This window comes from Carcharodon carcharias, chromosome 11 (genome assembly GCF_017639515.1).
Source record: "Carcharodon carcharias isolate sCarCar2 chromosome 11, sCarCar2.pri, whole genome shotgun sequence".
Classification (NCBI taxonomy): domain Eukaryota; kingdom Metazoa; phylum Chordata; class Chondrichthyes; order Lamniformes; family Lamnidae; genus Carcharodon; species Carcharodon carcharias.
This window is the reverse complement of record NC_054477.1, coordinates 6835444-6851112: the sequence shown is the minus strand read 5'-3', so window position 1 is coordinate 6851112 and position 15669 is coordinate 6835444. Positions and strand designations below refer to the sequence as shown.

The 15669-nt window shown below is 44.0% G+C and overlaps 1 protein-coding gene across 9 annotated transcripts in view; it reads right to left on the bottom strand.

Moving 5' to 3' along the window:
- stim1b (stromal interaction molecule 1b) overlaps positions 1-15669 on the bottom strand; it is a 163696-nt gene that overhangs the window by 139721 nt on the left and 8306 nt on the right. For 2 of the 9 annotated variants that reach the window (XM_041199070.1, XM_041199073.1), the window contains exon 1: positions 9509-9530. The exons of 2 other annotated variants lie outside the window; for them this stretch is intronic. Coding sequence is in view for 1 of the 7 variants with exons in the window: in XM_041199074.1 (XP_041055008.1) it covers positions 7013-7049 (37 nt within the window). In the remaining 6 variants the exon portion in view is untranslated. Of the gene's footprint in view, positions 1-7012; positions 7120-9508; positions 9541-15669 lie in introns of those variants that run through there. 5 more of the 9 variants (XM_041199072.1, XM_041199067.1, XM_041199069.1 and 2 more) reach the window with 5 other exon arrangements.

Genomic DNA, 15669 nt, shown 5'->3' with positions numbered 1-15669 from the left:
TAGTGTTGGAATAATACTAAACAAGGAAACGAAGGGCAAGGTGCTGGCAGCAGACAGAACCAGTGACAGGATAATCAAAGTAAAGCTAGAAATCCGGCGGTGAAACGTGGACCATACTTAATTATGATTCACCACAGAGCGGGTGTGTACCTGAGGGGAAAGGAGAATTCTGGGCACGGGTGGACAACACAATTCAAACAATGCCACGCAGTGACAGACTAGTGATGGCAGGTGACACAAATGGACATGTAGAGAGAGAAAGAGCAGGACACGAGGTTACCCATGGTCAACATGGTTTTCAAGAAGCAAATGAACAAGGAGTCAAGATGCTGGAGTTTGCCATGTCATACCAACTGGTAATACTAAACATCTGGTACCAAAAGCGCAGAAACCGTCTCATAACCTACAATAGTGGTGGAAGAGAAGCACAGCTGAACAACATCATGGTTAGAAAAGAACATGCAAAGGGAGCAAAAAATTGCAAAATCTTCCCAAGTGAGGCACGGACCACCAGCACTGAGTGTTGACGACAAAGCTGACTGCAAAGAAAATAAAATGGCAGCAACAAGAGGTAGACAGAACATCAGGTGGTGGAAGCTCAAAGATCTGCAAGAAAGGGGGAATTTAAGAGCAGATGGAGAGGCAGCTAAGAGAATTAGAAGTTATGACCGACATGGTGGAAGGCTGGTGGAACCCTTAACAAGCTTGATTAAACTGGTGAAGAAGTGTGAGAAAAATCATCAAGGGGGAGAAAGGCTGGAAAAGAAACTTGGTGGTGGAATGAAAACACAAAGTGTAGTAAAAGAAAAATAGGAATTGCCAAAGAACTGGAAACAAACGGGGCTTAAAGGAGATAAAGAGCAATACAAAAAGGCAAAAAGGAATGAAAGTGATTGTTAGAGAAAGATCCCTGGCCGTGTAAGAAATATATGAAAGCCTGGATAGCAAAGGGAGACAAAAAAGTCTCCTCGGAATAGCTGCTTGAGATCAGTTAACAAAGATGCAGAAAATGTATATACAATCAAGGATGCAGGTGGAATAACCTTAGCGAAAGAGGATATCAGAGAGAGGTGGGATCAATAATTTAACTGGCTTAGGAATGAAGAAAACCCGAGAACAAAGGCAGAAGAGTTAGCTGAAGATCAAGGAATGACGGCAAGCATCAATCTGAAAGAAATCATAACAGTCTGAAAGGAATAAAAAACAGCAAAGCAGTAGGATTGGATGAGATATCAGCAGAAGTATGGACTTGCCAAGGTGAATATGTGGTAAAGATCCTGAACAAGCTACTCAGTTGTGTTATAATGAGAGAAAATCCCAAGGGCATGGAGGCTAAGCATTTTGGTATCAATATTCAAAGGAAAGGGAGTCATCCAAAATTGGAAAAAATACCAAGGAATTAAACTCCAACCACATATCTTCAAGATACATATCAGAGACTGAGAAAAATAGTGAAAATCCACGAAGGTCCGTTCAGGTTCATGCCCAGAAGAAGCACCACTGATGCCATTTTTGTTTTGAGGTGAGTGTTGAAGAAATATCAGGAAGGTCAATGCAACAAATGGATTGCATTCATCACTCTAGAGAAGGCTTATGACTGAGTTCCAAGGGAGGAAGTTTGGAAATGTGCTAGAATTTGCAGAGTCCTTCAGAAGCATGTATGACTATTACAGGACATGTACAAGGGGTGCCTGACTAATATGAAGCAATGTGGGGGACAGGGAGAGTTTGGTAGCCAAAGTGGGACTGAACTGAGGGTCGGCACAAGAGGTCAAAATAATTCTTTCCTCGAGGGCTCCTTTCACGTTTTCTCAGGGCTTCTTTTTGTTGTTCAAGGGTTCCTTTCTCGTGCTCACTAACTCCTTTATTAGTTGACACAGACACACAGTAACATTAGTTACATTTGGGTCAAAATCCAAACTCCCTCCCTAACAGCACTGTGGGTGTACCCACAGCACATGGACTGCAGCAGCTCAAGAAGGCAGCTCACCACCGCCTTCTCAAGGGCAATTAGAGATAGGCAATAAAAGCTGGCCCAGCCAGCAGTGCCCACATCCTGTGAATGAATTTTAAAAAGCTTGTATTCGTGTTGCAATTCTTTCAGGATTTCCTTCTTTGGGTAGACAAAATACCAAATATGAAACCCAAAGACTCAATAATATATAGCAGCTCATCTGATCTCAAAGCAAGGATTATTCCAATCAAAATAATATGAAAACCATGTGTCAACGCTAGATGAAAAACCTATTTTGCAAAGCAACACCTTTACTTGACAGCACATGGCTTGCGCAATAGCAATTCAAAATCAGAACAAAGAAAACATATGGCGTTTTGATTGAAATGAAAGTTTCCATTATACCCAAAAGGGGCAAATACTTATCTAGAGTCTATATATAAAATCAATTTTTTTTCTTTATTCTTTCATGGAATGTGAGCAAGCTGCACCAGCATTTGTTGCCATCCCAAATTGCCCTTGATCTGAGTGTCTTACTGGGCCATTTCAGAGGGTAGTTAAGAGTCAATCACATTGCTGTGGGTCTGGAGTCACATACAGGCCAGACCAGATAAGGAATTTCTTGGGGCCTGGATTACTAGCTCAGTGACAATACGCTGCCATCTCCACCTTTACTTATGAAAATTTAAATTGTTCACAGTTATTGTCAAACTGGTTTGTAAAGTTAAAAAAAAATGGTTTGCTGGCATTTTTGTGTCAATCAGTCACTTTCTCGGTGTCCATCATTATATCTCTTCTTCTTCCTCCATTTGCATGTCTTTTTGAAAATCATATTTTCCTATTGTTTACCATCTAATACCATCAAGGCTGTGGATCATTGCATTTGTATCAAATCACCAAAGTGGCCTCAGCATTTCAACATTTTAGCTTTTCATGCAGTTAGCACATGTAATACAAGGATGAAGTCAACACCAGCAACTGAACAGGAACTTGCTGGATCATGTACATCATGCTCACTGGGAAGATGTCACCACCAAAGAGCTTTGGTTGCCTGACCTCCCATCTGAAAAGTCTTTGTGCAACATCTAAATACAATTCCCAACTTACAATAATAAACTATTCATCTCAAATTCCAAGTATTTGATGTAACGAAACAGAAATCAGATAGGCATAAGTAGATTAGGTAAATTAGAAAAAGGCTAAATGAATCTGCATGGTTGATCATTTCTCTTCTTAATTCTCATTGCCTCGCCGGTCTGCACCCACCCACCCACCACCACAAAATTAAAATATGATGAACCTTTCCTCTGCTGGCTGCTGCTCTTGTTCTCAGTACAGACAGCTCGTCCTGGCCTGCTCCTAGCCTCAATCTGGGTTCCCACCGCCCTCAGCCCTTTTCTTTTGCTTTTTTTCCCTCCTGGGCCTTGTCCCAGTCCCGGAGGGTGTTGAAAGTTCCAGTCAAATGGGTCATCATCGAGGAAAATTGCTGCAGCTCCACCAATGACAGAGTCCCTACCTCTCGTCCTTGCTGCTCCTCCAATCATATCTTCTGTCACTCGAGGAGCAGCAGGAGGGAGAGGGAAGGAGCCTGTCACTGAAGGAGCTGGAGCAGCAGCACAGGAGACACAGAATCTGTGATTGGAGGAGTAGCTCCTCACAGATTCTATCTCCCACACTTGCTCGCTGCTCCTCCAATCAAACTGTATGTTTTTTTCCCGTGTCTTCAATTATTCAGACCCGAACCAGAGGAGCCATAAGGTATGGAATTATTCTATGGGAGTGACCTTTCTTGAATTTGTTGCACCCATCTTTACTTTCGCGTTTCAGGGATGAGTTCATCCACCACCCCCATGCATTGGAACCCCGATCAGCACTGAGCCCCTTCCTCTCCCTGAAGGTCACAGACGTTTTAACTGAGTAAGTGAGACAGGAAATGCCATGGTCAATGATGTTTGCAGATGACATTGAGCTATGTGGTAAGGATGGTGAAAAAAAGACCGAGTATCTGAAGAACTGAACCAACTTAGCCTCCTCCGGAGGTGCCCAGTGTCACAGTTGCCAGTCTTCAGTCAATTCAATTCATTGCACATGATATCAAGAAACTGAAGGCAAACACTATGCGCCCTGACAATATGTCACCATTAGCACTGAAGACTTGTGCTCCAGAGCTTGCCGTGACCCTAGCCGAGCTATTCCAGTACAGCTGCAACACTGGCATCTACCAAGTTATGTGGAAAATTGCTCAGGTGTGTCCTGTACACAAAAAGTAGGGCAAATCCAACCTAGTCGATCACCGCCCCATCAGTGTACTCTCAATCATCAGTAAAGTGATGGAAGGTGTCGTCGACAGTGCCATCAAGCGGCACTTATATAACAATAACCTGTTCACTGATGTGATTCAGGAATGGTGATGCCATTGAATCTCAAGGGCAGATGGTAAGATTCTCTTTTATTGGTGATGATTATTGCCTGGCACTTGTGTGGCGCGAATGTGACTTGGTACTTAAAGCCTGAATCTGAATGTTGTCCAGGTCTTGCTACATTGGACACGGACTGCTTCAGTATCTGAGGAGTCGTGAGTGGTGCTGAACATTGTGCAATCATCAGCAAACATGCCCGTCAGGGCCATTCAGCTCCTGACCTCAATAGAGCCTTGATCCAAACATGGATAAACGAACACAAAAACAAAAACAGAATTACCTGGAAAAACTCAGCAGGTCTGGCAGCATCAGCGGAGAAGAAAAGAGTTGACGTTTCGAGTCCTCATGACCTTATTTATTGAAGCAGTCCATGTGCAATGCAGCAAGACCTGGACAACAGTCAGATTCAGGCTTTAAGTACCAAGTCACATTCGCACCACACAAGTGCCAGGCAATAAGGGTCATGAGGACTCGAAACGTCAACTCTTTTCTTCTCCGCCGATGCTGCCAGACCTGCGGAGTTTTTCCAGGTAATTCTGTTTTTGTTTTTGTTTTGGATTTCCAGCATCCGCAGTTTTTTCGTTTTTATCTCTATGGATAAACGAACTCAAGGTGAGGTGAGTGGCTGCCTTAGACATCAAGGAATCCTGGAAAAGTAAGTCACCTGGAATTGGGGGAAAGCTCTTCATTGATTGGAGTCACACAGCACAAAGGAAGATTGCTGTGCTTGTTGGACGGCAACCATTTCAGTCCGAGGACATCCCTACAGTAGCTCCTCAAGGGTAGTGTCCTGGGCCCAACCATCTTCAGTTGTTTCATCAATGAACATCCCTCCTTCATAAGATCAGAAGCGGGGATGTTCGCTGATGATTGCACAATGTTCAGCACCATTCACGACTCCTCAGATATTGAAGCAGTCCGTGTGCAATGCAGCAAGACCTGGACAACAGTCAGATTCAGGCTTTAAGTACCAAGTCACATTTGCACCACACAAGTGCCAGGCAATAATCATCAACAATAAAAGAGAATCTTACCATCTCCCCTTGAGATTCAATGGAATCATCATTCCTGAATCACATCAACATCCTGAGGGTACCACTGACCAGAAACTGAATTGGACTAGCCACGTAAATACTGTGGCTACAAGAGGTCAGAGATTGGGAATTCTGTAGAGAGTAACTCACCTCCTGACTCCCCAAGCCTCTCCACGGTCTGCAAGGCACAAGTCAGAAGCGTGATGGAATACTCTCCACTTACCCTGGTGAGTGCAGCTCCAACAGCTCTCAAGAAGCTTCACACCATCAAGAACAAAGTACTCAATTAATCAGCACCCCACCCACCACAAACATACAATGGCAGCAGTGTGCTTTCCATCCACAAGATGCACTGCAGCCACACACCAAGGCTCCTCCAAACCCACGACCATTACTATCTAGCAGGACAAGGGCAGCAGATGGATGGGAACACCACCACCTGGAAGTTCCCTTCAAGCCACTCACCATCCTGACTTGGAAATATATCACCGTTCCTTCACTATCACTGGGACAAAATCCTGGAACTCCCTCCCTACCAGCACTGTGGGTGTACCTACACCATATGGACTGCAGCGGTTCAAGGAGGCAGCTCACCACCACCTTCTGAAGGGCAGTTAGAGATGAGTAATAAAAGCTGGCCTTGCCAGCAATGCTCACATGCTGTGAAAAAATAAAGAAAAGCTACCTCAAACAATTGCGTCTGCCAAGTGCCCGCCATGACTCAGTGGGTAGAACGCTCACCTCTGAATTGGATGGCTGTGGGTTCAAGTCCACTCCAAGACCCGAACACAAGATATGGTTGACACTCCTAGTGTGAGGGAGTGCTGCACTGTTGGGGAAGTTGTCTTTTGGATGAGACTTTACTGAGGTTACAATGTTCCCATAATCAAAGAGGCTGCTGGTACTCACTGTCAAGGGTCACTGATGAACAATGGCCACTTGTGTGGGTAACACATGGTACCTGGAGCCAAGGAACTCAACCCTGAGCAAATAACAGATGCTGTCAGGAAAGGAGTGAAGCAAAGAGGAGAGGCATGAAGATTGATGAGGAATGCATATTTACAAGAATGCAACTGATGTAATTCCTGTTCATCATTTTCCTTCTATAACCCTCTGCCTGTTAACTGACTAAGTTCCCACTGAATGCTTTAATGGAGAAACTAAATTACTGCACTAGGTAACAGCCTGTCCCATAGCCCAAAGCCTGAACACAAGGAGCATACCCCTCACAGGGAATCCTCACCCCTATTTGCTTTTACTATGCTGGCTTTGCACAAAATACCTCCACAAACCCACACTCTAAATAGTTATTTAAACATTTAGACCTCCTCCTATCCAACAGCCCATCCACCCATCCTGCTACCTTAAGAATATCTAAGTTTTACTTTCAAGTTCAGGCACAGTGGTCATTTGAAAATTAAGTTCATACGATGAACACTTTGTTCAAGGTTTTAATGGATGGAAATGGCAACCTTTGATCAAATTTTACAACTGGTGCCAACCAGCAGCACAGCAATGCTGAGATAAATCCCTATGACTTCTGCCACCATTTATTCACTTATGAGCTGATTACCAATCCAATCCGGAACCACTGTAGAACTTACATTTATATAGCACCTTTTGAAGAGAACGATGCCCCATAGTACTTCAGAATCATAATCCAATGCAATGCAAACAGGTGCCAATTCAAAGGAGGACATCACTGCAGGAGTTCCTCAGGGTAGTGTCCTCGACCCAACCATCTTCAGATGCTTCATCAATGAACTTCCTTCCATCATAACGTCAGAAATGGGGATGTTCGCTGATGATTGCACAATGTTCAGCACCATTCACGATTCCTCAGATACAGAAGCAGTCCATGTCCAAACGCCCCAAGACCTGGACAATGACAAGGCTTAGACGGACAAGTGGCAAGTAACCTTCTCACCACACAAGTGCCAAACAATGACCACTACCAACGAGAATCTAACCATCTCCCTTTGACACTCAATGGCATTACCATCACTGAATCCCCTACTATTAACATCCTGGGGTTACTACTGACTAGAAACTGAACTGGACTAGCCATATAAATACTGTGGCTACAAGCGCAGGTCAGAAGCTAGGAATCCTGCGGCAAGTAACTCACCTCCTGACTCCCCAAAGTCTGTCCACCATCTACAAGGCACAAGTTAGGAGTGTGATGGAATACTCTCCACTTGCCTGGATGAGTGCAGCTCCCACAACACTCAAGGAGCTCGACACCATTCAGGACAAAGCAGCTGCTCGATTGACACCCCTTCCACAAACATTCACTCCCTCCACCACTGACGCACAGTAGCAGCAGTGTGTACCATCTACAAGATGCATTGCAGAAACTCACCAAGGCTCCTTTGGCGGCACCTTCCAAACCCACGGCACTACCGTCTAGAAGGACAAGAGCAGCAGATAGATGGGAACGCCAGCACCTGCAAGTTTCCCTCCAAGCCACTCACCATTCTGACTTCATATGGAATCATATGGCCATTCCTTCACTGTCACTGGGTCAAAATCCTGGAACTCGCTCCCTAACAGCACTGTGGGTGTACCTACACCACATGGACTGCAGCAGTTCAAGGCAGCAGCTCCCTAACACCTTCTCAAGGGCAATTAGGGATGGGCAATAAATGCTGGACTAGCCAGCCACGCCCACATCCCGTAAATTAATTTTAAAAAACATTTGATCCTGCTGAGGAATGGGGACAGAACCCTGCTGGAAGATTTGAACAACTCACACCGATCACTTCAAGGGGCAGAGTAAACTGCAGCCTGTGGGGAGCAGATGAAGAATAAAGTTGCCTCCATGCAGCTCAAGTTCTGCCATTAACTCCATGCTGCTCAGTGAGCTCTGGGCCTGAAGAACCCTGGGGGGCTCCTGTCAGGCAGTGATAGCACTGTGAAGCCGGCAGCTGGGGCAAAGGAAAAGGTGTTCTGCTCAGAACAGCTAGACGGCTGGAATCGTACTGCTAACTAGTTGCCAGGATGCCGCCTTATGAATCCAGTAGAGCGCAGTCTTGGGAGTAGACAGTGAGCAACTGCAACGTGACATTTGGGCAGTCTGAGTTTGGAACGTCTGTTTAAGGAAATCAGAGGCTATATCCTCGAAAGAGGAGCTGAAAGCCCTTGCAAGGAAGACATTCTTTAAAGAATTTTTGTGACTCACAGTGATGACCGACATCTGGTAGGGGTGCTGAGAAAATCTGGGGGACAGGTTGTGTCTGCCATTTAATATGAAGTTTGTGGTGTGTTCAACCACAGTTTGCCTGTTAATTCTATATGTTAGAATATAAGATGGAGTATTCACTGCTTTGTTGATTTTTGTATAGTAAAATGTCTTCTGTCTGTTTAAAACCATGGAAATCTGTGGTTTTATTCCCTTAGTGGGTAACTGGGATTTCAAATTTCATCTACTTTAAGTTAAAAAATAATCCCAGACTGGATCGTTACGAAATTTGGGTGTCTTGTCTGGGGTAGTACCAAAATTTGGAGGTCTGGTCTAGGTTCACAACAAGAGGTGAATGCACAACAGGATTTAAACAAGTGGATGAGAATTTTAAAATTGAGGCGCTGTCAAACCGGGAGTCAACGTAGATCACTGAACACAAGTGGTGATGGGAGAACCAGGTTTGCTGGGAGTTTGGATATGGATTGCAGAGTTTTGGATGAACTCAATTTGCAGAGTCTAAAGAGCAGGGGAGCAGCCAGGTCAAATTCAATGAAAGACAACTCCTACTTTTATATAATGAAAACCAATCTTGGGATTCAGGAAGAGTCGGCTACTAGTACCAGTGGGTTCCCCTTTATATTATAGCTTTTTTTAAAAATAGGAACAGGAGGAGGCCATTCAGCCCTCAATTAGATCATGGCTGCAATGTTACACAAACGAAACAGACAGATCGAGGGATCGCGCTGCTGCTCAAACTTGAAATAATTCTTGCCATCCAAAGAAGTTCAAACGGCTTTGCTGCTATAATTCAACTTAATCAAGCTACTTCAACAAATATTAAGGGTCAAACTATCTGCAGAACTCTTTGCCAAAGTCATCATTACTCTTCACATCAGTGTCTAAGCAACTACATTACCTGGCACAGCCTCTGTATCTTCCAAGTGAGCAAAAACAGCAGGTGTGGACATGCTAGGAGGCAGGGCAAGCCCATCTGTCACAATATGAAAACATAAATACAAAGAAAATTGTGGAAAAATTGAGGCTTTTTTCTCCCGATTGAACAATGCAGATTACAGAGCAATTTAATGAAAGAAATGCTGAAAGAATGGGGTAGGATAGAGGGAGGCACACTGACTGCAGTAGTTGAGGGGTCTCAAGGGAGGGCCACAGATACAAACTTAAAGGTGAAAGGGGTTCACACAAGAGGCAGGAGAAACGTATCAGAAATGAGGCATTGTGGAATTCACATGCAAGGTTAGTGGTTAGGCAGAAACTGTGTCAACACAACGTTAGGTTCTCAGTGGATAAGAAATAAAGGAGATAGAGATACGAGAACATGGTGGGTGAAATGTGATTAAGGCTATTTGCTCACATGGAGCATAAGCAATGATTGGTTGGGTGGAATGGCCTATTTCAGGGCTGTAATTTGCATCTACAAGCATTTCTTAGACCATAAGACCATAAGACATAGGAGTAGAAATTAGGCCATTCGGCCCATCGAGCCTGCTCCGCCATCTCCCCGTAACTTTGATCCCTTTACCAATCAAGAACCTATCTATCTCGGTCTTAAATACACTCAATGACCTGGCCTCCACAGCCTTCTGTGGCAATGAATTCCATTGATTCATCACTCTCTGGCTAAAGAAGTTTCTCCTCATCTCTGTTCTAAAAGGTCTTCCCTTTACTCTGAGGCTGTGCCCTCGGGTCCTAGTCTCTCCTACTAATGGAAACATCTTCCCCACGTCCACTCTATCCAGGCCTTTCAGTATTCTGTAAGTTTCAATCAGATCCCCCCTCATCCTTCTAAACTCAATCGAGTATAGACCCAGAGTCCTCAAACGTTCCTCATATGTTAAGCCTTTCATTCCTGGGATCGTTCTCGTGAACCTCCTCTGGGCCCTCTCCAGGGCCAGAACATCCTTCCTGGGATACGGGGCCCAAAATTACTCACAATATTCTAAATGTGGTCTGACCAGAGCCTTATAAAGCCTCAGCAGCACATCCCTGCTTTTATATTCTAGTCTTCTCAAAATAAATGCCAACATTGCATTTGCCTTCCTAACTACTGACTCAACCTGCAATTAACCTTAAGAGAATCCTGGACTAGAACTCGCTAGTCCCTTTGCACTCCAGATTTCTGAATTCTCTCCCCATTTAGAAAATAGTCAATGCCTCTATTCTTCCTACCAAAGTGCATGACCTCACACTTCCCCACGTTGTATTCCATCTGCCACTTCTTTGCCCATTCTCCTAACCTGTCCAAATCCTTCTGCAGCCTCCCCGCCTCCTCAATACTACCTGTCCCTCCACCTGTCTTTGTATCATCTGCAAACTTAGCCAGGATGCCCTCAGTTCCTTCATCTACATCATTAATGTATAAAGTGAAAACTTGTGGTCCCAACACTGACCGCTGCGGAACTGCACTAGTCACCGGCCGCCATCCTGAGAAGGACCCCCTTATCCCCACTCTCTGCCTCCTGCCAGACAGACAATCTTCTATCCATGCTAGTACCTTGCCTCTAACACCATGGGCTCTTATCTTACTGAGCAGCCTCCTGTGCGGCACCTTGTCAAAGGCCTTCTGGAAGTCCAAGTAGATAACATCCATTGGCTCTCCTTTGTCTAACCTACTCGTTACCTCCTCAAAGAATTCTAACAGATTTGTCAGGCATGACCTCCCCTTGATGAAACCATGCTGACTTTGCCCTATTTTACCATGCACTTCCAAGTATTCTGAAATCTCATCCTTAATAATGGACTCTAAAATCTTACCAACGACCGAGGTCAGGCTAATTGGCCTGTAATTTCCTGTCTTTTGCCTCACTCCCTTATTAAACAGGGGGGTTACATTAGCGATTTTCCAGTCCCCAGGGACCCTCCCTGACTCCAGGGATTCCTGAAAGATCACTAACGTTTCCACTATCTCTTCAGCTATCTCCTTCAGAACTCTGGGGTGTAATCCATCTGGTCCAGGTGATTTATCCACCTTCAGACCTTTCAGTTTTCCTAGCACCTTCTCCTTGTTTATGGCCACCATACTCACCTCTGCCCCCTGACTCTTTTGAACTTTGGGGATATTACTCGTGTCTTCCATCGTGAAGACTGATGCAAAGTACCTATTCAGTTCCTCCGCCATTTCTTTGTTCCCCACTACTACTTATCCAGCTTCGTTTTCCAGCGGCCCAATGTCCACTTTTGCCTCTCTCTTACCCTTTATATATCTAAAAAAAACTCTTGCAATCTTCTTTTATATTACTGGCTAGTTTACCCTCATATTTAATCTTCTACCTCCTTATTTCTTTTTTAGTTGTCCTCTGTTGGTCTTTGTAGGCTTCCCAATCCCCTGGTTTCTCATTGCACTTCGCCGCATTGTATACTTTCTCTTTAGCTTTTACGCCGTCCCTGACTTCCCTTGTCAGCCATGGTTGCCTCGTCCTCCCTTTAGTATGCTTCTTCTTCCTAGGGATGAATTTTTGCTGTGTCTCCCAAATTACTCCCAGAAACTCCTGCCATTGCTGTTCCACTGTCTTTCCTGCTAGGCTCATCTCCCAGTCAATTCTGGCCAGCTCCTCCCTCATGCCTCTGTAGTTGCCTTTATTCAACTGTAATACCGTTACATCTGACTCCAGCTTTTTCCTCTCAAATTGCAGGGTAAATTCTATCATATTATGGTCACTTCCTCCTAAAGGTTCCTTCACTTTAAGCTCCCTTATCAAATCTGCCTCATTACACATCACGAAATCTAGAATTGCCTGTTCCCTAGTGGCTCCACCACAAGCTGCTCCAAAAAGCCATCTCGAAGACATTCCACAAATTCCTTTCTGTGGGATCCACTACCAACCTGATTTTCCCAGTCTACCTGCATATTGAAATTCCCCCATGATCACAGTAACCTTGCCTTTCTTACACGCCTTTTCTATCTCCTGGTGAATCTTGTGCCCCACATCCTGCCAAACGAGGATTATGTCCAGACAGCACTTTGAACTACATAACATGAAGTCAGGTACTTTGTTAAACTTTGTCACTGGTATTAGAAGCAACGGAGGCAAATTGAAGCAGCAAACTAGAATTGGCACACAATATGAAACAGCTTTAGCTTAAATGTGATTTTTCCGTAGTGTACTAATGCTGTAAATAGGCCAAATGACAGCAGTGAAGTGACAGTGACTTACTAGCAAATCCCTTTGTTGTATCAAGAGAACCCACCGATCAGTATGCGCCGTATGTACATGCATAACTGCACTCTCGGATAACGCAGGTATTCACAATCCTGTCCCTCTTGTTGAAGTCAGTTCACCATCACTTTTTAAAAGGGCATTTAGGGATGAGCAATAAATGCTGACTTTTGTCAGTGACATCCACATCCCAAAAAATGAATATAAAACTTTTGTTGCTGTGCCATGCAGATTTTGTTCAGGTCGACAGGCGTGGGGTAGTGACAGATCCCAAGAACTGGCACCTTTTTCTGGATTTCCCCACCTCACAGCAAATTTGGAAATAAGGAGAAGGAAACAATAGAGAACACTAGGAGATAGCAGCTAGTGTTTATTTTACGAGAATAGCAATCCAGAGGTTGTGAGTTAGGAGCAGGAGTAGGCCCCTCAGTCCCTCGAGCCTGCTCCACCATTCAACAAGATCATAGTTGTAAAAACAAAAAAACTGCGGATGCTGGAAATCCAAAACAAAAACAGAATTACCTGGAAAAACTCAGCAGGTCTGGCAGCATCGGCGGAGAAGAAAAGAGTTGACGTTTCGAGTCCTCTCAAAGGGTCATGAGGACTCGAAACGTCAACTCTTTTCTTCTCCGCCGATGCTGCCAGACCTGCTGAGTTTTTCCAAGATCATAGTTGATCGGATTGTGGCCTCAACACCACATTCCTGCTTAGCCCTGATAACCTTTCACCCCCTTGTTACTTATTTAGAATCCATCTAGCTCTGCCTTAAAAATATTCAAAGACTCTGCTTCCACAACCTTTTGAAGAATAGAGTTCAAAGACTCTCAACCCTCAGGGAAAAAAAAATTCTCATCTCCGTCCTAAATGGGCAACCCCTTATTTTTAAACAGTGGCCCCTAGTGCTAGATTTACTGTAAGAGGAAACATCTTCTCCACATCCAACCTGTCAAGACCCCTCAGGACCTTATATGTTTCAATCAAGTCGCCTTTTACTCTTCTAAACTCCAGTGGATACAAACCTAGCCTAACCAACCTTTCCTCATAAGACAACCTGTCCATTCCAGGTATTAGTCTGATAAACCTTCTCTGAACTGCTCCCAATGTATTTAAATTCTTCCTTAAATAAGGAGACCAATACTGTACACAGTGCTCCAGATGTGGTCTCACCGACTGAAGCATAACCTCCCTACTTTTGTATTCAATTCCCCTCGAATAAATGATAACATTCTGTTAGCTTTCCTAATTACCTGCTGTACCTGCATACTAGCCTTTTCCAATTGATGCACTAGGACACGCAGATCCCTCTGCATCTCAGAGCTCTGCAATCTCTCACCATTTAGATAATAAGCTTCTTCCTATTCATCCCGCCAAAATGGACAATTTCACACTTTCCCAAATTATACTCCAATTTCCAGATCTTTGCCCACTCGCTTAACCTATCTATATTCCTTTGTAGCCTCCTTGTGTCCTCTTCACACCTTACTATCCTACCTATCTTTGTGCTGTCAGCAAATTTACAACCATACCATTTGTCCCTTCATCCAAGAAATTTGCATAAATTGTAAAATGTTGATCCCTGTGACACACCACCCATTACATCTTGCCATCCAGAAAATGACTCATTGATGCCTACCCTCTGTATCCTGTTAGCTAGCCAATCTTCTACCTATGCCAAAATGTTACCCCCAATGAGCTTTTATTTTCTGCAATTACCTTTGATGTGGCACCTTATCAAATGCCTTTTGGAAATCTAAGTATAGTACATCCACTGGTTCCCCTGTATCCACAGCACCTGTTACTTCTTCAAAGAACTCCAATAAATTGATTAAACATGATTTCCCTTCCACAAAACCATGCTGAGCTGACTCTGCCTGATTGCCCTGAATTTTCCAAGTGTCCGGCTACAACATCTTTAATAACAGCTTCTAACATTTTCCCTGTGACAGATGTTGGGCTGACTGGCCTGTAGTTTCCTGCTTTCTCTCTCCCTCCCTTTTTGAATAAAGGAGTTACATTCGTTACTTTCCAATCTAATGGAACCTTCCCCAAAGCTAGGGAATTTTAGAAAATTGAAATGAACACATCAGCTCTATCACTAGCCATTCCTTTTAAGACCCTCGGATGAAGTCCATCAGGACTCGGGGGCTTGTCAGTCCACAACTCCGATATTTTTCTCAGTACCACTTCCCTGGTGATTGCAATTTTCCCTGAGTTCCTCCCTCCTTTCCATTTCCTAACCTACAGCTATTTCTGGAATGTTACTTGTATACTCTATAGTGAAGAGCAATGCAAAATACCTGTTCAAAATCCCACCAGGGTACACTGGAAAATTCGATTCAGTAAATCTGTTGATTTGTCAGCTGGCACCTGATAAAATGCCGACTAGATTGATGCAAAAGCTCAGCTGATTCACAAACATCCTTCAGCGACACCGTCCTTACCCAATCTAAACCTATAAGTGACTCCAGTCCTACAAATTAACAGTTGACTACCAGAGAGCAATAAATGCAGCCTTGCCAGTGAAATTCACATCTCAATAATTATATTTTACTTATAAATATAGGTGACTCAATCTCTTTAAAAACTACTCAAAACACCTAGAGACATTTGGGAGACAGCAGATCAGCAGTATACACCAAGCACTCAGCAGAGTGGAATGATAGTCAGCTCCAGGAACGAGAGGTTACATTTCTGATGAAAAGCCCCACTAAAACTGCAAAGCTGGTTAATGGCGAAGTAACCAGTATTGAAAATTGTAAAAGGTTTTCCAAGGGTAAAGAGAGAAATTCGGATTCCACCAGTTGGCTGAGTGAGGATCTTAAGCAGACGAGTTAGAAGTTACAGCTAGAAGGAATCTTGCTGAGGGTTAAACCAGGAGGTTGAGGCAGAAATAAAAACAGGA